We start from the raw sequence: 21713 nt of genomic DNA on the forward strand, positions 1-21713 counted from the left end.
CATCCAGTAGCTAATAATGAAGACAGATTTGGGCTTAAATCAAGCTATATACCACTTAACAAGGCTTTTTCATCTTTAAACCTATTAGGGCTTGGGGGACTAAATGAGACCATCCGAGGAAAATAAGCATTTAGTAAATGCTCACCGAATGGTAAATAGTATTATAGAAATATTTTGCTATAAAATGATTTCCCATGTGCTGTGAGGATTCAGTGAGAAGGCATATTGAAGCAGCAGTGGTGTTCCTGTTCCGGTGACCCATCTCCTAGACTCTGAAGCTTTATTTCTTAATATGCTATTGTCTCTTTCCACCAGATCTTATCCTATGCCTCATCCACTTTTTTTATTTTATTTTTTTATTTTTTGACAGGCAGAGTGGACAGTGAGAGAGAGACAGAGAGAAAGGTCTTCTTTTGCCATTGGCACTGATCTGATGGCAGGAGCCAGGTACTTATCCTGGTCCCCCATGGGGTGCAGGGCCCAAGCAATTGGGCCATCCTGCACTGCACTCCCTGGCCACAGCAGAGAGCTGGCCTGGAAGGGGGGCAACCGGGACAGAATCCGGCGCCCCCACTGGGACTAGAACCCGGTGTGCTGGTGCCGCAAGGCGGAGGATTAGCCTAGTGAGCCGCGGCGCCAGCCCTGCCTCATCCACTTTTAAATAAGTTCTTGAACCCTCTAAGATGATAACTTGCTGATCAAAGTTCTAATGATGGAAATCAAACCTGATGTCTTTACATACCCAGGGTTCCTCTAGCATCCCCAAGGAAGCTGTGCGCTTAAGCCACAGTAATGCAGGGGCCACATCTCTGTTGCCTAACAGAATAGTGGCTTGTCTGGCCTTCTAGGTAGGGACACCATTCTGTGTCATGCTGGGGAGTTGTTCTGTGACAGGCAAGGGCCCGTGGTAGCCCTCGGCGTCCTTCACAGGCTATATGAGCCTTTATGGAGTGCATTGTTTTTGCGACTGAGCTGAGGCCATACTTAGGTTAACACACTTCCCTAACCAGTTTACTCCCAGGCAGCCCCCAAATGGAGGGGGACTTAACTGAGGACTGGTTCATCCAAGCCTCCCGCCCCCACTTGCCCTTCCTTGCTTCCTTTCTCAGACATGAAGCTCCTAATACAAGTCCTACCTTAAAGAGCCCAGTCTAGTAGTGGAAACAGACATGTAGACAGTGGCAGAGACGCAGAGCGAATGCTGTGCAGCCCTAACTACTAGGAGTGTGTCACACACGAGGGGTACACTTTGTTGGGCAGAGCTGTATGGAAAACTACAGAAAAAAAAAAAAAAACTTGGCCTGGGCCTCCAAATGTGAGAGGAAGCATTCCAGCGAGGATTGATCGCCAACTGCGTAGGGAATTCAGATGAGACTGAGAAAGCAGACAGGCTCCAGCTCCTCTTTAAGGAGGTTTTGGGCCTGGAAACTCATTAAGAACTTTGGACTTTATCCTGTAGATTTGCATATACATTCTAGCGGGCTCTTCAGGGCATGGGGAAGAGAAAGGACAGATGGAAAGACCAGGCGGCTATGACTGTTGGCAGTTCAAGCGAGAATGACTGAGGGGGCTGGGGCTGTGGCATGGCAGGTAAAGCCGCCGCCTGCAGTGCCAGCATCCCAAACGGGTGGCTGCTCCACTTCCGATCCAGCTCTGCTATGGCCTGGGAAAGCAGCAGAAGATGGCCCAAGTCCTTGAGCCCCTGAACCTGCGTGGGAGACCTGGAAGAAGCTCCTGGCTCCCGGCTTCAGATCGAGCAGCTCTGGCTGTTGTGGCCATCTGGGGAGTGAATCAACAAATGGAAGAGCTCTCTCTCTCTCTGCCTCTCCTTCTCCCTCTGTGTAACTCTTTCAAATAAATAAATTATTTTTTAAAAAAATGAGAATTTGAGTTAACAGAACACTGGAGCTAGGAATGAGGTTTTTTTGTTTTGTTTTGTTTTTTTTTTTTTTTTGTTTTTTTTTTTAAGATTTGTTTGAAAGGCAGAGTTACAGAAGCAGAGTCAGAGAGAGAGAGATCTGCTGTTTCACTCCCCAAATGGCCTTAATGCCCAGAGCTGAGCTGAGCTGAAGGAAGGAGCCAGGAGCTTTTTCCAGGTCTCCTACATGGGTGGGTGCGGGAGCCCAAAGACTTGGGCCATCTTCTACTGCTTTCCCAGGCCATAGCAGAGAGCGGGATCGGAAGTGGAACAGCCGGGACTCGAACCCGTGTCTATAAGGGATGCCGGCACTGCAGGCGGCCGCTTTACCCTCTACGTCACAGCGCTGGCCCCTCTCTCCCACCCAGGGGGTAATCTTAAAAATGCTCACGTCCCCCTCCCCGTTGCCCTTTTCTAACTCAGCGATGTGTTAAGAAGTGTAAAAGTCAATCTCCCTTCCTCAGGTTTTGTCCCCGGTTGCCGCTCTGTTTGGCCCTACAGTCTCCTCCCGTTTCCAGACCGCGCTCTTCAAAATCGTTTTGTGCTTGGGTCGCGGCCCGGGGAACAGGGTCGGGGAAGAAGCAGCGGTAACTGAATTGGCCTCTGCATAGTGTAAGCGCGGTCGCTGGCGGTTAAAAGCGACAGTTGGTGAAGATTCCAGGCCGTTTCCCGCGCTGGCGCGCGGAGGGGCGGGGCTGAGGCGGGGTTCGGGGCGGAGCCGCCGCCTGGCACAGCGGCCGGAGGACGGGCTTCGGCCGGAGCCCGCCGGCGGTCTTCCCTGAGAGAGCCGGGGGCGGGTTCAGACGGGAGGGCGAGGTTTGGGACCGAGCCCCTGTCGCAGCCGGAGACTGCGGGCTTTCTGCTCCTGCAGGGGCGTGAGAGGGCGGAACTTTAAGCCCAGCCCTCGGACTCTCCTCTCCGATTGAGCAGGCCGGGCTCGAGGGCGGGGCCTGGGGGCGGGGTCGGCTCGGCTTTTTGACAGTTGCTTCTTACACAGCCGCAGCGGTGCAAGTGGGTTTGGGAACCTGTGGCCCGGCTCTCTCCGCGCGTCCCCGTCCCCCCGTGGCCTTGACCCCGGCCATGAAGCGCATCTTCTCTTGCTCCAGCTCACAAGTGGCGGTAGGTGTTAAAATATATGGGATGCCGGGGACGGCAATGGGGTTCAAGCTCTGTGGTGACAGTCCTGAGTCCCACCTTCATGCACTATCGCCTTTTCTCTGTCGGTCTTTCCGAAGCTTCCGTCCCCGCACTGCAGCCCACCAGCTTTGCTAAAGTTGACCATAACCTGCCCCCCAGCCTCTGACTTGCCTACTAGCCTCTGGCCTCCACAAGGATCTTTCTTTTGGCTTCCTTAGCTCCCTGGCATCAACACTTCAACTTTTGGGCTGTTTTCTACAGCTCTGACCCCTCCCCAAGGCCCTGTCGTCTAGGTCTTCTCAGTCTCCCATTGTTAAGCCACCCCACAGGCGTCTTCCCCAGCCCCTGCCCACTCCCAAGTTCTAATCTACCCATCTATTCCCACAATCTTTCCTTCCCATAGGACCGCATCCTTTCTGTTTCCTGTCAGCCCAACAAGTCCTCCCAGCCCTGCCTTCCCCTGGCCTTGCCTCCATCCTTCCCCACGCACCAGCACTGTTAACCCACAGACATCTCCCCAAGTCACTTCTCAGTTGGTGCTCCCACAAGCACAGCCTTCCGGCCTCCCCAGTCTGCCGGTCCCTCTGCCCAGCGGTCACGCAGCCCCACTTTCGCTCTCTCGCCTGGACCTCCTTCTGCCTGCTCACTGGGGGGTTAATCTTGCAGTCTGGCCAGCCCGACAGGCGCTGCCAGAGGACGCACAGTTGCCTGGCTGCTCCCCAAGGAACTGGGTGAGTTGTCTGCAGAATCCACCCCAGCCAGTTCACTGCAGTGTTCAGTCATCAGACTGGTTCTGGGGCCAGTTGAGGCCTTCTGCCTGCTTCTTCCTCACTGCTTCCTTTACCCTGAACCCCCACCTCCTCGTTTAGTGCTTGTATTCTCTGCTTCTTTTGATTGAATTGGGGAAAAGTGATGAGAGAAGAGGATAGTGTGGACTTACTCTGCAAGTTCCCAGTGGAAGTCACTCTACTGCTCTCGGAACAAAACCCAGGGGGATCACAGAGGCGGTGGCACAGGGAGGCTCTATCTTCCTTTTCTCTAAAGGTCTCCTACAAAGATAGCCCGTATCTGGGGGTGGACATTTCTGTGAACATTGGGATAATAGGTCATTTTAGAAATGAACTAGCCAGCTGTTTGTAGTAATATTGCTTTGCTAACTCGACTTCGTGGTGTCATCCCTAAGCAAATATGAGACATTCTCAGCTCACTCTGCAAGGGCAGGACATAGAAACCTGGAGGAAAGCTATGAGGCAAGAGAAGGAACTCTGTTGAGGCCTGTCCTTGTCCCACTTACGTCTGCTTCTCCACCTACTTTCCACACACTGATCAACCAGTCAAGAAGGGACTGAATACTACCTATTACAGGGACCAGCAACGGAGGCTGGACAGACTCATCACAATCTTCTTATTTATAGAGACTTCTCGCTAGTTGCTCAAAGCCCTCAAGATTGTCTTTCCCTTTCAGCTTTGTGGAATCTGCCTGCTGTTTAGAATGGGCAACCCATTGCTAATCCTCCAATCCATGAGGAGTGCCTTCCTTCCAGGGTGCTGGAGTAGGCAGTGGGCTGGCTCTGAGAATGTGGAGCCATGCCTCTGCCCTTCTAAACTCAGCTCTGCAGAGCATTGGCCAGGAGGCATGTCCAGCCATCCTAAACTCTTGGTCTAACAAGCTTGCTATAATGAGATTATAGGAAGTTGGATGGAATTAGAACTATCTAGCTGGAAAGAAAATTATTGCCTCAGTCAGCCTGAGGTTCCAGAAGGTTTGAAAATAGGTCAGCTCAACGGCAAATTGTTTCCTCATGAAGCTTCCCCATACTTACGATAAATTCCTTCACTCCTTTGGGTGGCTAACCACTCTGGGCCCCACTTGTCAGAGGAATAGTGTGACAGCCTTCCTGGCTGCCCCAACAGCCTGGCTTTCCAGTCCTACCGGAAGATTGCCTCGTTTCATCCCCACTCACACCCCTGGGTCGAGGGCCAGAGCCTTAAACCCTCAGTCAAGGGTAAGGATTGAAAAATCAGTGATCATTTTAAAACTTATCTAAGTCATCCAGGATATAGGAAGTTCAACAAAACCAAACAAATGCTCAGCTCCTGTATTCTCACTTTATTTTACTCACCTAGAAGATTTTTTTGAGGGTGTCTTACGTATGAGTCTCCTCTAGCTAGGGAGCAGACTAGAAAATCACTCCCAACTGTTGGCAGTGGATCAGCTTAGAGGAATGTCTTGCATTTTTTTTTAAAAATTTTTTAAAGATTTATTTTATTTATTTGAAAGAGAGAGAGAGAGATCTTCCATCTGCTATTTCACTCCCCAAATGGCTGCAACAGCTGGAGCTGGGCCAGGCCGAAGGAGCTTCATCCAGGTCTCCCGTGTAGGTGCAAGGGCCTAAGGACTTGAACCATCTTCTGCTGCTTCTCTTGCTTTCCCAGATCCATTAGCAAGGAGCTGTATCGGAAGTAGAGCAGCCAGGACTCAACCAACACCCATTTGGGATGCCCGCATCACAGGCAGTAGCTTAACCCAGTACACCACAATGCCAGCCCTGCCTGTTGCATTTAATATGTTGACAACCAGGACCTGGTTCCTGCAGGGCAGCCATTCCTTATCCATTCATTTGTCCTACAGCAGCGGAAGTCACTTTATCTGTTGTTCTTCTATCTTGATAGGATTCTTATGAATACACAGAGAGGGAGAGATAATGAGAGGGTACAATTAATTCTACAATGTCCCCTAATCTTGGTTATAGGAATGCAAAACTTAATCTTTTTTCTTTTCTTTTCTTTTTTTTTTGAGATTACAGTCATGATTCAGTGCCTCCTTTCCAAGGAGCTGGGGTGAGCGTGGACTGGGTCTTGGAATCCGGAAGCATCCCTCAATGCTGCTTTTCTCCAGTTCTGCAGAGTTTAAGTTTGAGGCCTTCACAGCCCTTCTAAACTCCTCTTAGTATAATGAGATTATAGGGAGTAAATTGCATGGATTTAGATATCTAGTTGGAAAGAAAAGGATCCACATTGCTACAGCCTGGCTGATATTCTTGATGTGAGCAAGATCCCTGCCTTCCACTCCCTTGTCTGGAGAATTCTGAACCCAGGAACATCCAAAATATGCCCAGCAAAGGCAGGAAGGAGGGGATTAGAGCTAACATTTATTGTACACTTATTATGGACATGGAGCTATCTGCTTGTTACGTCATTAGGAAGCTGAAATTCAAAGAAATCCTCACATGCCTAACTTTCATTCATCAAGATTTCACACAGAGAACTTCAGATTGAGGTCATTGCTCTTCGCTGAAGGCATTGTTCCGGTTCTCTGCTTTTCCTGGGGGTAATCTAGTCACCAGGGAGCAATGGAGAGTGTTCTTACATGTCAGAGTCTGCCGGTATGTGGAGGAGTCATTTCGCTTATTTTGTCCTTTGAGAACTAACCTTTGGCGATTCTTCTCAGTGCAGAGTAGCATCTGAAGGTGGGTGGTTTTGCCTTGGAGGCAACCTGAGACTGTTTATCTGGAAGTAAGTAAAACTCTCCTGCAGCTCTGCAGTAGTGTGCTGTGGCAGTGAAATGAGGACTGGGGCAACAGATGGCCTGGGTTCTGATCTCGGTTTTGTCACTCTTGTCTGCTCCTACTAACTTCAGTGTGCTTCCATTTCTTCTTCTGCCAAAGAAATAAAATAAGTTATAAAGTCATGACTACTTTCCAGGGATCTTGCGAGGTTAATCAAAATAACACTTGAGCAGGCTCCGAGGGGTTACAGTTGCCATACAGGGGTATTATCTCAGGATCCATCTGCCCCAGATAATTTTATGGCTGGGCATTTAAATCTTTCTTGTTGTTGCTTAATAATTTGTCCTGGCTATGTAAACAATATTTGAAAATGAGTTATGGGGCTTCCACAGACCCTGTTTTTCTTCACCTCCTATATCCTCTTTCTTGTTGAGATTCGACCTCATAAAATGGAATGTGCCCCCCCCCCCCCAGTCTACCACTGCTTCCTGTTTGGTTACAAGGATGCCAGTTTACAACAAGATTTTATGCACATAAGCTTGTTGAATGCTCACAGCGTGATGAGGTAGTTATTACTACCCACACTTTATAGAGGAGGAAACAGTGTAGAGGTGTTTAAGGCCTACGGTAGGTCACATGGCGGAGAATGGAGCAGAACCAGGTCTCAGACTCAGACCGGCTGGCAGGGCGCTCAGCGAGGCCCCTTTCATCACACGCAGATCTCTACAGCCACCGCTTCTTTCCTTCTCCCTCTCTGGGCCAGACTAGGCTTTGTCTGTGCTTCCAGCCCTGATGTGTTTTTTGTTTTTAACACAGCTCTCCCTCTTTGACAGCCTATAATGCTTTAATTATCGTAATTACTCCCCCCAACACACACCCGCAAAACTCAAGCTGGATGATAGAACAATGCATGCCCAGGTGTGGCTGTTGTCTGGGACAGCTGCTCCCCGCCAGGGACACTGGGAGGGAGGAGAGGTGCAGGAAGTGAACTGTCTTTTGCAGCTTCCTCAAGCGTAGCTAGAGACCTGTCTTTTGCCATGGAAGAGGAAGAGAGATTAGCTAAGGGCGTGATATAGAAAAACTGAAACTCTCTGTACCTCCCCTCCCAACTTTGGAGCCCAAAGCCAATGGGTAGTACATACTTTAAGTCACTCCTAGCTGTGACTTACAGCCACGGGCCTTCATTTACTCCTCAGTTGACTGAAGACCGAAAGCACAGCAGCAGGGCCTGGTGGGAGGCAGTGTGGGCCCGATCAGGAGCAGGTCAAGTTGGTTGAGTTTGCTCCAGCAAGACCTAGAGAGCAAAAGGGAAAGGCGTCCTGGCTAGGACTGCTCCGAGGTCAGGGACTCAACAGCTATAATCATAATGATGATAAAAAGATATTCCAAATACGATCCATTCAGCGCTCATAAATTATTTCTCATTCAGTAGTCCAGGCACTTTTTGGCTCTTGGTAGCGTATGAGTTGTCTAATATTCTGGGTGGCCCACCCAGAAAGGTCTAAGTGATCCTGACTGAGTGACTGATGGGACAGTGAAAAACCCTCAGGGATGTGCACACACACACACACACACACAGCACCGCGGTTGGTATCCTACCTTTTCTTTCTCCAAACCATGCCTATTTGCTATGTATTCACACAATGTTTGGCCTGGGACCAGGTGGAGAGATGGAACCGTCGCGACCAGAAGCTGCTGGAGGCAGTGCAACGGGGGGACGTGGGACGCGTGGCTGCTCTGGCCTCCAGGAAGTCTGCCCGGCCCACCAAGCTGGACGCCAACGGCCAGTCCCCGTAAGTAAGTCCTCCTGACCCCAACCCTTGGAATGGTTCCCTCTGAAAGCCCTGAACACCAAAAGGATGTAGGCCTAGGGAATACCTGCAACCTCTGAGCCCTTTTCAGTATGTAAATTAGCAAGCATACCAATAACCCTCTGCTATATACGAAGTGCTGAACAAAGTGAGGAAAGAAGATCTTGTTCCTGAACTCCAGCTACCTCCCAACCCAGACTGATGGCAGTACTCAAAAAGGACAAAAACCCATTAGACCAACAGCAGACTAATGCATACGCAAAATAGAGTATTTCTTGATTGCGCAAGTACGAAGGTGTGTATGCTTGGGAACTCAGAAATGAAAGGGTAGCCGTGGTAGTCACAGTGGTAGAGGGAGTGATTAGGACACAGGAAATACTATTCCTCCTCTGCCTCTACCTGTGCAGCCCTCTGCTCTGCTCTTGCTGACTCTCATTCCCACTGAGGGTTCTGTGTTTCCTGAACACCCCGATGATACTCCCGATGATACTCCGAGACTCCCTCCTTGAGACCTGTCGCTCTTATTTCTGTCTTTGCCTCCAGCTTCCTCTGATGTTAAGGCTGCAGGCCCTGTGCCTTCCCCTTCTCGGGAAGCCAGGCTGGGGAAATGTCCCTCTCTGCACTGAGATTGTCTAGGGCAGGGAGTGTCGCGAGCAGTGCTTGCTAAGATTCTCCAGCTCCTCATCCTTCTGCCTTGATTCCAGCAGGTTTCATCTGGCAGCCTCCAAAGGCCTGACGGAGTGTCTGACTATACTGCTTGCAAACGGGGCTGACATCAACAGCAAAAATGAGGATGGTGAGTTGGGCCACATGCTGGGCTCTCTGACTCCACCTGTTCCTGTATAGCAGTGGTGGGGGCTCATGCTGAGCCCTACTGGAGCATACAACAGTGGCCCCCAACTTCTCTCCCCAGTAAGTTCTGCCCAGCATGGTTCTGAGGGGTTCACCTCTTGGCAAACTGGGGACACCTCACCTCCTGCCACCTCCAGCAGAGTACCCAGCGCTGGGGGAACAGGACTTTCTGGCCCCATGTGGCTGAGAGCTTCTTTCTCTAATCTCCCTCTGATTATCTGTGCGTCTCTTACCTCCCCTCCCTGTGAGTCATCAGCATGCGTGGGGCCACCCACCCTTCCTCTCTCTGTCTTTGTTCCCAGGAAGTACCGCCCTGCACTTGGCCACCATCTCCTGCCAGCCGCAGTGTGTCAAGGTCCTACTGCAGGTGAGGGCGACCCCCCGGTACTATTCCTGTGAAGGGACGAAGTAGACCCAGAGGCTCCTAACTGTGTGGTTACAAATCCTAGATGGTCAAGTGTGCCCCTAGCAGCCCCAATAAGAGTGTTGATAATCATTTACTCATTTATTTAGCATCTGCCATGGGCAGCAAGCACAGCTCCCAGGGACTAGTCAGCTCTTCCATTGCAGAGCCAATGCAGAGACTCACTGCTGTGATGACGGGCAGGTGGAAGGAAGGCAGAGGGCTTCAAGTTCAACTGCAGCCCTTCTGTTTTTGAGGAACTCCTGGTTTAGTAACCAAGAGATATATACATATCAAAAGACATGTGGACAGTTTATAAATGTATCTCTAGGAATTAAAAAAAAAAAACAGTTATCTTAACAAGCCATTGGGCACTTGGCTATCCAGCTTTTGTTCTTCCTGACCTTTTCCAAATTTTACCATCAGGATCCTAGAGTATCAGCGAAGGATTCGGTTATTTGCCTTAACATTTTTATTTCTCTATGATCTGATTTTTCTTAGGCCCTAGGTTTAGGAACCAGGGCTGAGAATCCAGGCTGCCTCTCCTTTGCCAGGAATGGGCTGGGCTTGCCTGGCAGTTAGCCCTTGCCCAGAGCCGCAGCCCTTCCGCCCGTCCCCCATTACCATGGAAGTGGGTGACCCAGTGAGGGAGGGGGACGAGGACCTCAACACCACATTCCATGCTGCTTCCATTTGTGGCTACTTACAGCACGGTGCTAATGAAGACGCTGTGGATGCAGAAAACCGCAGCCCCCTGCACTGGGCAGGTGTGTGCCAGGGGCTGGGATGGGGGACAGGACCTCAGCGACCGCAGGGCGGGCAAGGGCAGGAGAGGCTAACGTTGGGTGGGAAGGTCAGCCAAGAAGCTAATGGCTGGAGTGGTCGGAGATGATGGCATATGGTCTGAGGGGGTGTCCTTCATGTTTCCCCTTAACCCACCCGCCCCTCAATTCTCCCCCAGCCTCCTCTGGCTGTGCCTCAAGCGTTCTCCTGCTCTGTGACCATGAAGCCTTCCTGGACGTGTTGGACAACGTGAGTGTTGGATGGACAGCTGGGCTGCTGCTGTCTCTCAGCCTCACTGACCGAGTCCAGTGATCCGGGGTGGAACAGTGCCTCCCTCCTGTAGCTTCTCTCCTGGCCCTCTTCTTTTTCCATACAGAGAGGCTAAACCTCTCTTCTGGAGAGTTTCCAACCCTCCCCCAAAGAAGTGTTTGGCCTCAGAATGTGGACATTTTTCTGGAGAGGTGTGGGGGAGGGGAGGAGGTGGGAGGATGGTGTCTAGTCCCTAGCTCCTCGTGAACCCCCTTTCTACAATCGACGCAGGATGGACGCACACCCCTGATGATTGCGTCGCTGGGCGGTCACGCGGCCATCTGCTCCCAGCTGCTGCAGAGAGGCGCCCGAGTTAACGTCACAGACAAGGATGACAAGTGAGCGCTCCCCGCCTCCCTGACTGCTCTAGAAAGGAGCCAGTGGGCAAGAGTGTGTGTGTGTGTTGGGGAAGGACACTGGTTGGCCTCTGTTCTTGGAAATCTTTTTTCCCTGATAGTGCTCTGCGTGCTGCCTCCACCACCTGCCTAGTAGAGATGACCCCAGAAGTAGAATCAACACCTCTGCATTCATTGACATACTTTACTGCTCTTCTAACCAATAGGATCCTTTTTTCCTTTAAAAAAAAAAAAAAGAAGAAGAAGAAGAAGAAGAAGAAGAAGCAGAACCTCAATACATGGAGCAGCTAAAAACGCAGCCCTTCTGACTGGTCCCTTGCTTTCTGAGGCTGCAGCTCTAAGGAACAACATTTGAAAATTTCCAATCTGGTCTAATATTTTCTCCTTGGCTGGTGGTGGTCTGTTTTCCTGACCCTACTGAATGAATGCTTACCCTGGGCATGGAATTTCTTTTTTCTTTTTTTTTTTTTTTTTTAAGAATTTTTATTTATTTATTTGAGAGGCAAAGTTATAGACAGAGGTGGGGCACTTCTTCTGGATCTCCCATGCGGGCGCAGGGACCCAAGCACTAGGGCCGTCCTCCACGGCTTTCCCAGGCCATTAGCAAGAGAGCTGGATCGGAAGAGGAGCAGCATGGAAATGAACTGGCGCCCATTTGAGATGTTGGTGCTGCAGGCGGAGGCTTAGCCCACCACGCCACAGCGCCCCCCTGTGAAAGAATGGAATTTCTGGAACGAGGATGCCTGGATTCAATGGAGAAAGCTTTTGCTCAGATTTGTTTCAACCCACAGGTCAGCTCTGATCCTGGCCTGTGAGAAAGGCAGTGCTGAGGTGGCCGAGCTGCTCCTGAGCCACGGGGCAGATGCCGGGGCCGTGGACAGCACAGGGCGTGACGCCCTGCACTATGCCCTGCGGACACAAGACAAGGCGCTGTGGAAGCTGCTCCGGCAGGCCCTGAACCGGCGGCGGCGGGGAGGTAAATGCTCTTTTGTAATTTCGAGGTTCTCTTTGACGGCTGCAGAATCAAAGAGGTTTCTTAGAATCCCACTTGGTCCCCCGGGAGCAATTCATCTGACGAACAATTGCCACTTTCAGCTGACGGTTTACTTACTTACTGCTGCTAGAACGAGATGACCAGCTTTCCAAAAACACGCTCACAAAATTACTTTATGCTGCCTTGTCTCACTGAGGGCAACTCTTGCTAGTGCTGTTGCTAGCATTTATGGGTTGCAGTTGTTCGTAGGTTTGTCTGACTTGCTTGTCAATCTCGCTCTCCCCTACTAGGCTGTCAACCCCTTGAATAACAGGCTGCTTTGATTTTGCTCATCTCTGAGGTCCTGATGCCTGTGACAGTGCCTGGCAATGGTGGCCAGTATGACTCTCTGGGCTAGGAAGGCAAAGCTGCTGTGTAGTTAGAGACCCACTATACAAAAGGAGCTGCTGGCATCAGGAAGCTACGTGGTGAGGGTTATCACCACTGAGGAGCCTCTCATCTCAGAGGAAGTCCAAGGACATGGGCTAGATGTTCATGGATGCTGTCTTCTCTCTCATTGTCCTCATGTTTCCTTCTTACAGGTCAGAAGCTAGTTCAACACCCAGATGGTGTATCCCAGGTAAGACCCTAAGTGCCTTCCCCCTTTTGCTCCTAAGCCACCCTGTGCTATCCCAGTGACCCTTGGGACATGAAGACATTCTGAGAGAAGAAAAGCCCTCCAGGGGCTGGATTAGCTGCAGGGCCTCACTTCACTGCTCTGTTTTTGACCTAGGCCTCTCCATCTGAGCCTCAGGTGGGTTCTCCACCAAAAAGCCCATGGAGAGCAGAACCTGAGGAGGAGCAGGAGGAAGAGGAGGATGAAGGCCTATGCTTGGAAGACTGGAGGTGCAAATATGAGGAGGAGCAGAGGAAAGTTTCTCAATTGGAGCAGGAGTTGGTGCAGAAGACAGAAGAGTGTAAGGCTCAAGCTGCAGCCTACCTGGGTCTGGAGAACCAGATTCGAGAGCAGGTGCAGCAGCTAGGGCTCCTCCTAGCCCCAGAGCTTTTAGCTCCGGAAGGGCAGGGCTCTGGTGTGCGGCCTGGAGGTGATGGTATGGAGCAGGGTTGTCCTCTGGACTCCCTGGCTGAATGTGTACAAAAGCTAAAGAAGCAGCAACAGACTGCAACCTCAGCAAACTCAACATTCACTCCCAAGAGAGGGGAGGAGTCAGCTCCAGGAGAGATCCAGGATGAAGTCCATGGAAGGTCCCAACCAGAAAAACAGGGCCTATCCCAGAGCCCAGGGGCTGAGACCAGCAGGAAAATCACAGAACAGACCCTTGGCCCTGGGGGACAGACCGCCCATGGAGGACAGATCCTTGGCCCTGATGTTACTGACCAGCTGCATGCTATGCCAGCTGCTCCAGCCCAAGCCCCAGCAGGTGCAACGGCTGGACCAACGAGCACAGCAGCCATGACCCAGCTACTGCTACAACTAAGAGAGGAACTGGCTGCAGTGTGGCGTGAGAAGGATGCAGCTAGGGGAGCTTTGTCAAGACCCATCTTGGAGGGAGGCCTGGGGACTCCCAGGGCTGAGGCTGCAGCAGCTGCCTGGGAGAAGATGGAGGCCCGGTTGGAGCAGGTGCTGGTGAGGCTGGATAGGGCAAATGCAGGGCTACAGGTGAAACCTGGCATCCCTGCCCAGGAGTCCAGACAGGGAGCCCCAAAGGCAGCCCCAAGAAGCAGCAGAAAAAATGAAGAGGAGAAAAGGGCTCCCGGGGCCCAGGGAGAGCCTCTAGGGGCCCCAGGAGAAGAACTGTCCCCAGGAGGGGCAGGCCTGGCAAAGGCACAGCTGGAGAAGGAGGTGTCAGCCCTGAGACTGAGCAATAGCAACTTGCTCGAGGAGCTGGGGGAGCTTGGGCGGGAGCGGCAGCGCTTGCAGGGCGAGCTGAAGTCCCTGAGCCAGCGGCTCCAGCACGAGTTTGTGCCCAAGCCGGAGGCACAGGTCCAGCTACAGCAGCTGCGGCGGAGTGTGGGACTGCTGACCGATGAACTGGCCTTGGAAAAGGAGGCCACCGAGAAGCTGCGGAAGCGCCTGGCCTCCCAGAGCAGTGGCCTCCGAGGGCTGTGGGACTGCCTGCCCCCAGACCTAGTGGGCAAGGGCAGCGCGGGGGGCATGGCGGCCGAGCCCCTGCAGGAGCTGCAAGCCTGCATCAGTGCCCTGGTGGACAGGCACAAGGAGGCCCAGCAGGTGCTGGCTCGGCTGGAGAAGGAGAATCAGCAGCTGCGTGGGTCCCTGTCCCCAGGTGGGGAGCCGGATGCCTCCTCCAAGGCCCCCGCGCCCCCGCAAGTGGCTGCTTTGGAGCAAGACCTGGGGAAGCTGGAGGAGGAGCTGCGGGCTGTCCAGGCCACGATGAGCGGGAAGAGCCAGGAGATCGGGAAGCTGAAGCAGCTGCTCTACCAAGCCACGGAGGAGGTGGCAGAGCTGCGGGCCCGCGAGGCGGCCAGCCTGCGGCAGCACGAGAAAACCCGGGGTTCGCTCGTGGCCCAGGCCCAGGCTTGGGGCCAGGAGCTGAAGGTGCTGCTGGAAAAGTATAACACCGCCTGCCGGGAAATGGGCCAGCTGCGGGAAGCGGTGGCCGAGGAGCGCCGCAGGAGCGGGGACCTGGCCGCGCGCGCAGCCGAGCAGGAGCGCCAGGCCAGCGAGATGCGCGGGCGCTCCGAGCAGTTCGAGAAAACAGCGGAGCTGCTCAAAGAGAAGACGGAGCATCTCATTGGGGCTTGCCGGGACAAGGAGGCCAAGGTGAGCAGCTGCGAGGCCGCGGGGGAGCTTTGGGGGAAAGTTTCTGCGTGTTTGGGGCGTTGCTAAGCTGAATCCAGCGAACCGTGGCTTAATACCCCCAGCACAGCATCAGTGATTCGCAGGCACCATGCCACGCTCTGGGTCTGAGGAGCTGGGGTTGAGGGGAGGGGGGATAAGTAGAAGAGGGACCGGGGGCTTAGGTCCTAAAATTGGAGACCCGGGGTTCAGAAGCATTGCGCTCAGGGCCACCGTCCGTGGAACATCACTGGTTATCAGCGTTTTGACTGAAATTGAGCATTAACCTGGGAAGAGGCCCAATAGTATAAAGGGAAGTTGTGGTTTTGCTGAGGTTCTTGGGAGGTGACTCAGGGGCTGATGGGTTAAAAGACAGTGGAGCCAGCTGTAGCCTTCCCTCTCCCCTCCGGCTTCAGAGTGGGCTCTGCAAAAAAGTTTCCTTCGGCAAAGAGGGGAACAATGTAAAGAAAAAAAGCTTGAGGCCGGCGCCGTGGCTCACTAGGCTAATCCTCCGCCTTGCGGCGCCAGCACACCGGATTCTAGTCCCAGTCGGGGCACCGGATTCTGTCCGGGTTGCCCCTCTTCCAGGCCAGCTCTCTGCTATGGCCCGGGAAGGCAGTGGAAGATGGCCCAAGTACTTGGGCCCTGCACCCGCATGGGAGACCAGGAGAAGCACCTGGCTCCTGCCTTCGGATCAGCGCGATGCGCCGGCTGCGGCGGCCATTGGGGGGTGAACCAACGTCAAAAAGGAAGACCTTTCTCTCTCTGTCTCTCTCACTGTCCACTCTGCCTGTCAAAAAAAAAAAAAAAAAAAAAAAAAAAAAAAAAAAAAGCTTGAAAACTCCTGTTAGATACTGCTTGTTCTAAAAGTGAGTGTGAGTCTTTGTGCTTCAAATGAGATCCATTTTGTTTATTTACAAATGATTTAGAAGTTCTAGAGCTGCCTGTGAGGCAAATGAATTCAGACTTATTATTAAAACTCTATATGGGGCCGGCGCTGTGACATAGTAGGTAAAACCACCAACTGTAGTGCGCGAGTCTTGGCTGCTCGACTTCGATCCAGCTCTCTGCTGTGGCCTGGGAAAGCAGTGGAAGACAGCCCAGCTGTTTGGGCCTCTGCACCCATGTGGGAGACCTGGAGGAAGCCCCTGGCTCCAGATCACCTCAGCTCCAGCAGCCATATGGGGAGTGGCTAGTGGATGGAAGGCACCTCTCTTTCTCTCTTTCTGCCTCTACCTCTCTGTAACTCTGCCTTTCAACCAAATAGATAAATCTTAAAAATCAAAAACAAAAACTGTATGATCACATTTAGAATGATTTAAAAACTATAAAGTAGATACATTTTATATACTAAGAGTATTTAAAAACAGAATGTTTTCCAGAGGAACAACTTGGGTGAGGTGGTATTAATTAAAGAGAGGAGGGATCTTATGTTGTGTGGAAGATCAAAGTAGAAAAATGGAGTGGGGGACCGGTGCTATGCCACTGCAGGTTAAGCCACCATTTGTGACTTCTGCATCCAATATCCAGAAAGCCAATTCCAGTCCCAGCTGTTCTACTTCTGATCCAGTTTCCTGCCAATGCAGCTGGGAAGGTAGTGGAGGATGGCCCAAGTGCTTGGGCTGTGCACCCCATGGGAGATCAGGAGCAGCACCTGGCTCCTGGCTTCAGATCAGCTCAGTGCACTGGCTGCAGTGCGCCAGCCGTGGCGGCCATTGAAGGGTGAACCAATGGCAAAGAAGGACCTTTCTCTCTGTCTCTCTCTCACTGTCCACTCTGCCTGTAAAAAAAACCTCTCAAATAAATAAATCTTTTGAAAAAAGGAAATAGATAAAAATGCAAAAAAGTAGTATAGTGATTAAGAAAGTAGTCTCTGGACTTAAGACTGTCTAAATTTCAGTTTCCATTTCAAAACTTACTGATTGTTCTTGGGCAAATTTTTCAACATCCTTAAGCCCCAGTTTTTGTGTTTTATTTATTTGAAAGGCACAGTTACAGAGAGGCAGAGGCAGAGAGAGAGAGAGAGAGGGAGAGAGAGAGAGAGGTTTTCCATCCGCTGGTTCACTCCCCAGATGGCCATGATGGTTCATTCTCCAGATGGCCACAATGGCCAGAGCTGTGCCAATTGGAAGCCAGGAGCTTCTTCCGGTCTCCCATCAGGGTGCAGCCCATACGGGATGCTGGCACTGCAGGCAGTGTGGGGCAAAACCCATCAAAAGACCTGATCTGTAATCTTACTTGCCCTGTCTGGCTTGCTCAGGATAAAACAAAAATGCCATCAGAGGCTGGGGGTGGGGGTGGGGTGGGAGAGGATAGGGAACTTGTTTTCATTGTAAATTGTGAGCTCAGAAGGTTGGAATCCCCACTCCCTTGCTATTCTCATGATAAAATTGGGAGCTCCCAAGGAGTGAGGCAGGCAGTTTTGACCTTGCTAAAGAGGACTTTTGGGGGAAGTGAGCATTTTGTACTCTGTTTCCCCGGGGACCAACCTGACTGCCTACTAGCCAGTCTGACTCCTCACATCAGCACTGCTCCTACCATTGCGATTTACCATGACTACCTTTGTGCCTCTGCCTTACCAGCCACAAGCAGCCCTCTCCATTTCCCTTAGTGCTCAGCAGCCAGAAGTAAATCAGGATCCAGTACTGAGTTAAGAGCATGGACTGCGGAGTCCAGGGGATTTTAGTTCAAAATTTACTTTATCACTTATTGTATACATGATTTTGACAAACTACTTAACTCAGACTTCTGATCTATAAAAGGTGAATAATAACAGAGAGAAGTGTTCTTCACAGAAGAAAAGCTGTTTTGAGCATTAAATGAGATAATATGTGTAAAAGTATCTGGCATATGTTAAATTCCTAATAAAAGGAAGCTGACCTTGACCCTGGCTGGTGTTTAGAGGGAAATATAGGGCCTCATTGGTTCCTTTTTTTTTTTTTTTTTTTTTTTTGGACTCAGATCAAGGAGTTGTTGAAGAAACTGGAGCAGCTTTCGGAGGAAGTGCTAGCAGTTCGGGGAGAAAAGGCTCGTCTTGCCCTGCAGCTGCAGGTATGTTTTGGCCCTCAGGGAAATGGACAGGGCTAGAGAAGAAAGTGGACAGTGGAAGTGATGACTGTGTGGGGGAAATTCTGAGAAGTACAGAGGCCTGGCCAGGCAGTGGTGCAGGCTGGGCGAAGGGCGCCGGCCTGGGAAGACTGACCACTGGGAAGGGTGAGCGGAGCACGTGACCTCCCCTGGATTCTCACTCTCAGGATTCCCAGAAGAACCATGAAGAGATCATCTCAGCCTATAGAAATCATCTGCTGAATGCTGCTCAGGTGAGCGTGGCAGAGTTTAGGGGCAGGTAAAGCACTGAGTGGGTGAGGTAGGGGGTCCTTGGGGGTCCCTCATCTGACTTGTAAAGCACACGCTTGGCATTCCTCAGAGAGCTGCACCCACCGTCTGGTCTCTAGATCTCATCAGTAAAATCAAGCCGGGTTGTGTTTGACTATGTGTTGGGGGCACAGTATTTGCCCCTACTTTTTAGTTCTACAGAATGGAACACCTATGGTGTATCGGGTGCTTTGCTCCTTATTCAGAGGTGTGACTCTCACAGTAGCCCTGAGAAGTAAAACATCATTGTCCTCCTTAGGAAGACAGGGCAAGAACCATGGAGAAGTTAAATTCTGTAGGTGAGGGTCCATGGTAAATAGCTACCCCTATGCCACAGAATTGCTCTCTCACCTGTCTGCCCTTGTTCTCTCTCCATCATCTCCTTTTATTTCTTTTCTTTCACTGTCAGGGCTACATGGAACAAGATGTTTATAATATCCTGCTGCGAATCCTCAGTATGCAAGAGGCGTGAGGTGGCCTCCTGGTGTGCCCTCAGAGAGACACGCCTGTGCCGTGAGTTGTGGGTTGAAGGTGATGAGGGAAGGAGCTTGGGACAAAGGACTTGGGAAAGCAGGCTTATAGTGGGGAATTGGACTCTCCTTTTACCACGGTGACAGTGGACACTGGATAGTCCTCTGGGTCCCAGAGCATCTGAGTGAAGTCGACCGAGGAGAGGTAATATAAGGCATCACTGGGCGGAGTCAGGAATCAGTGAGCAGGCAAACTAAAGCAAACTAAAGCCCTGTGGGCTGGAGGCTGCAAAGCGGGATTGGGTGGCTCTCCAGGTCTAGAGTAGCGGGATGCCCCGGAGGACGAGTGACCGTGGGAGGGTGGTGTGAGCTTGCTCCCGAGGTGGAACTCCATGCATTCCAGAATCTCTCCTTCACTTGCACACCAGTTATTTCAAGAGCACTTATCCCCCAGTCTTCTCCTGCCCCTATGAAGGTGACGTTTTTTCCAGTCCACACTGGTGAGGTCCCTGTCAGCACACTGATGTGGGTGGAGAAGACTGAAGATGTAGAAGGTGTGCATCTCACCCTTGAATCTCTCCTTTCAAGGAATAAAAGCATCATCCCTCACAGTGGTGGATGGAGGCTCCATCAAGGTGTGGTTGTGGAGGCAGGAGGGGCCTTACCTGACATCACGGATCCTAAACCTGAGAACCTGAGAAACTCCTCAGCATGGAGGAGACCAGAGGTGTGGATGGCAACCAAGTCTACAGCAAATAAAGCAGGAGGCAGTATGGTGTTGGGTGTCATCATTTTTTCCATCAAAGAGGGAACAGGGGGAGGGACCATTTTTTTTAGGATTAAAAAAAGTTTACTTGAAAGTTCGGGTGTGAAAGAGATCTTCCAATTTCATGTTCACTCACCAGGTCTGGGCCAAGCTGAAGCCCAGAGCCAGATACTACATCCGGGTCTCCTACATGGAGGAGGCCAAGTACCTGAGCCATCACCCACTGCCTTTCCAGGCACATTATCAGGAAGCTGTATTGGAAGTGGAGTAGCTAGGACTTGAACTAGGCACTAAGGTATGCGATGCAAGTGTCCCATGTGGCAGTTTAACCTGCTGTGCCACAACACCTGCCCCAGGCTTCTTTAACTTGGAAATGTACATTCATGGCTGGTGCTGTGGCTCACTTGGCTAATCCTCCGCCTGCAGCGCCAGCACCCCAGGTTCTAGTCCCGGTTGGGGCGCCAGGTACTAGTCCCAGTTGCTCCTCTTCCAGTCCAGCTCTCTGCTGTGGCCTGGGAGGGCAGCAGAGGATGGCCCAAATGCTTGGGTCCCTACACCCGCACGGGAGACCAGGAGGAAGCACCTGGCTCCTGGCTTCGGATCGGCGCAGCGCCAGCCGTGGCGGCCATTAGGGGAGTGAACCAATGGAAGGAAGACCTTTCTCTCTGTCTCTCTCTCTCACTGTCTATAACTCTTTGTCTGTCTCTCTCTCTCACTGTCTAACTCTGCCTGTCAAAAAAAAAAAAAAAAAAAGAAATATACATTCATATTTCCTCTTTGTCTTTTTATAGCTGGATGATTCCTTTCTTTTAAGCACTGGAAGATATTTCATTGTTTGGACATACCACAGTTTATTTGTCCATTTATCTACTGAAGGACGTCTTGGTTGCTTCTGTGTTTTGGGAGTTATTTCATTACTTTTTTTTTTTTATCACAAATGGCTCAATTTACTGATTTTATCATTTCATTAATTTAAAAGGCAGGGTTACACAGAGAGAGAGAGATCCAGAGATTTTCTTCCATCTACTGGTTTACTCCCCAAATGGCCTCAACTGCCAAAGCTAGGCTGATCTGAAGTCAGGGGCCAGGAGCCTCTTCTGGGTCCCCCACATGGGTGCATGGGCTCTAGCACTTGGGCCACCTTCTGCTGCTTTCCCAGGTACATTAGCAGAAAGCTGGATTGAAAGTGGAGAAAAAAAAAAAAGTGGAGCAGCCAGGACCTAAATGGGGCTTTCTTTTATTTTTAAAACTTTTTTTAAAAGATTTATTTATTTGAAAGTCAGAGTTACACACAGAGAGAGGAGAGGCAGAGAGAGAGAGAGAGAGAGAGCGAGGTCTTCCATCTGCTGGTTCACTCTCCAATTGGCCGCCATGGCCGAAGCTATGCTGATCTGAAGCCAGGAGCCAGGAACTTCTTCCGGGTCTCCCACACGGGTGCAGGGGCCCAAGGACATGGGCCTTCCTCTACTGCTTTCCCAGGCCACAGCAGAGAGCTGGATCTGAAGTGGAGCAGCCGGGTCTCAAACTGGCATTCATATGGGATGCCGGCGCTTCAAGCAAGGGTGTTAACCTGCTGTGCCACAGCGCCAGCCCGCCTAAATGGTGCTTAAAGTAGCTTGGTCCTATTTTTTTTCCCCTCTACCTCCTAAATCCATCATCTCTTTTAAGGAAAAGGGAAGATTGAGAAACTTGGGATTTTTTTTTTTTCCAGATGTTCAGTGTAACATTGTATCATGTGTTGAACAATGTGGCTAGATTTGAAACACATGGTCTCATGTGATCACCATTCATTGCCTCAAGTGCAAAGAAAGACACAAAGTCTGATTCCTGGGAAAAGGATGAAGGAATACCCAGAGTTTACGTCCCTCTGGTTCCATTTTCAGACTGAAAAAAAGGTGTCTCAGCTACTTACTCTGGGTCTCTTTCCCTTTCCTGTGCCTCTACCAGTCAGACTGCCAGGTAAGAACGAGGCAGTGAATTCCTCCAAACTGTGGGACTGTAGTTCAGCGGCCCACACTCTGATCCCTCCGTTTCTTCCCTGGGCCTGCCCTCTGCTGGGTTACGCTGGGTCAGACAGCAGTGGTTTGGCAGTGAAGAGACTGGTGGAGAGCAGAGTGGGGAGAAGCTGGTGTGGAAGATAGGGGGCTACCCTAGGGCTGCAGTCTGCCTCCAGAGTTTGGCCAAGGGAGAAAAAGAGTTGCTGAGATTTGTAGCAGGTCCTGCAGAAGGTGTG

At 51.3% G+C, this 21713-nt stretch overlaps 1 protein-coding gene across 5 annotated transcripts; it reads left to right on the forward strand.

The window, feature by feature from the left end:
• Positions 1 to 2841: 2841 nt before the first annotated feature.
• On the forward strand, positions 2842 to 19487 carry ANKRD35 (ankyrin repeat domain 35). 5 transcript variants are annotated; one of them, XM_017345933.4, is made up of 14 exons: positions 2842 to 3037; positions 8227 to 8357; positions 9080 to 9171; positions 9530 to 9594; positions 10340 to 10397; positions 10592 to 10662; positions 10954 to 11060; positions 11870 to 12054; positions 12654 to 12691; positions 12845 to 14854; positions 17831 to 17920; positions 18124 to 18189; positions 18654 to 18757; positions 19303 to 19487. In XM_017345933.4, the coding sequence occupies exons 1-13, from the start codon at positions 2999 to 3001 to the stop codon at positions 18714 to 18716; spliced, it is 3015 nt and encodes a 1004-aa protein (XP_017201422.3). In that variant the 5' UTR covers positions 2842 to 2998; the 3' UTR covers positions 18717 to 18757; positions 19303 to 19487. The 5 variants fall into 5 exon arrangements, with proteins under 5 accessions (XP_017201422.3, XP_089156168.1, XP_002715430.3 ...); XM_002715384.6 differs by having other exon boundaries at positions 2870 to 3037; positions 9083 to 9171; XM_089300043.1 differs by having other exon boundaries at positions 2918 to 3037; positions 8227 to 8361; positions 9083 to 9171.
• The last annotated feature ends 2226 nt before the right edge of the window (positions 19488 to 21713 follow it).

This window comes from Oryctolagus cuniculus, chromosome 7, assembly GCF_051225735.1.
Source record: "Oryctolagus cuniculus isolate XC-2025 breed Fujian yellow rabbit chromosome 7, ASM5122573v1, whole genome shotgun sequence".
In the NCBI taxonomy this organism is placed as follows: domain Eukaryota; kingdom Metazoa; phylum Chordata; class Mammalia; order Lagomorpha; family Leporidae; genus Oryctolagus; species Oryctolagus cuniculus.

Excerpts from the sequence above, each read along its gene's own strand:
- ANKRD35 (XM_017345933.4), top strand. The coding sequence starts at position 2,999 with ATGAAGCGCATCTTCTCTTGCTCCAGCTCACAAGTGGCG. Across the intron at positions 10,663-10,953 it reads TCCTGGACGTGTTGGACAAC|GATGGACGCACACCCCTGAT; the intron begins GTGAGTGTTGGA and ends CAATCGACGCAG. Across the intron at positions 11,061-11,869 it reads GTCACAGACAAGGATGACAA|GTCAGCTCTGATCCTGGCCT; the intron begins GTGAGCGCTCCC and ends TTCAACCCACAG.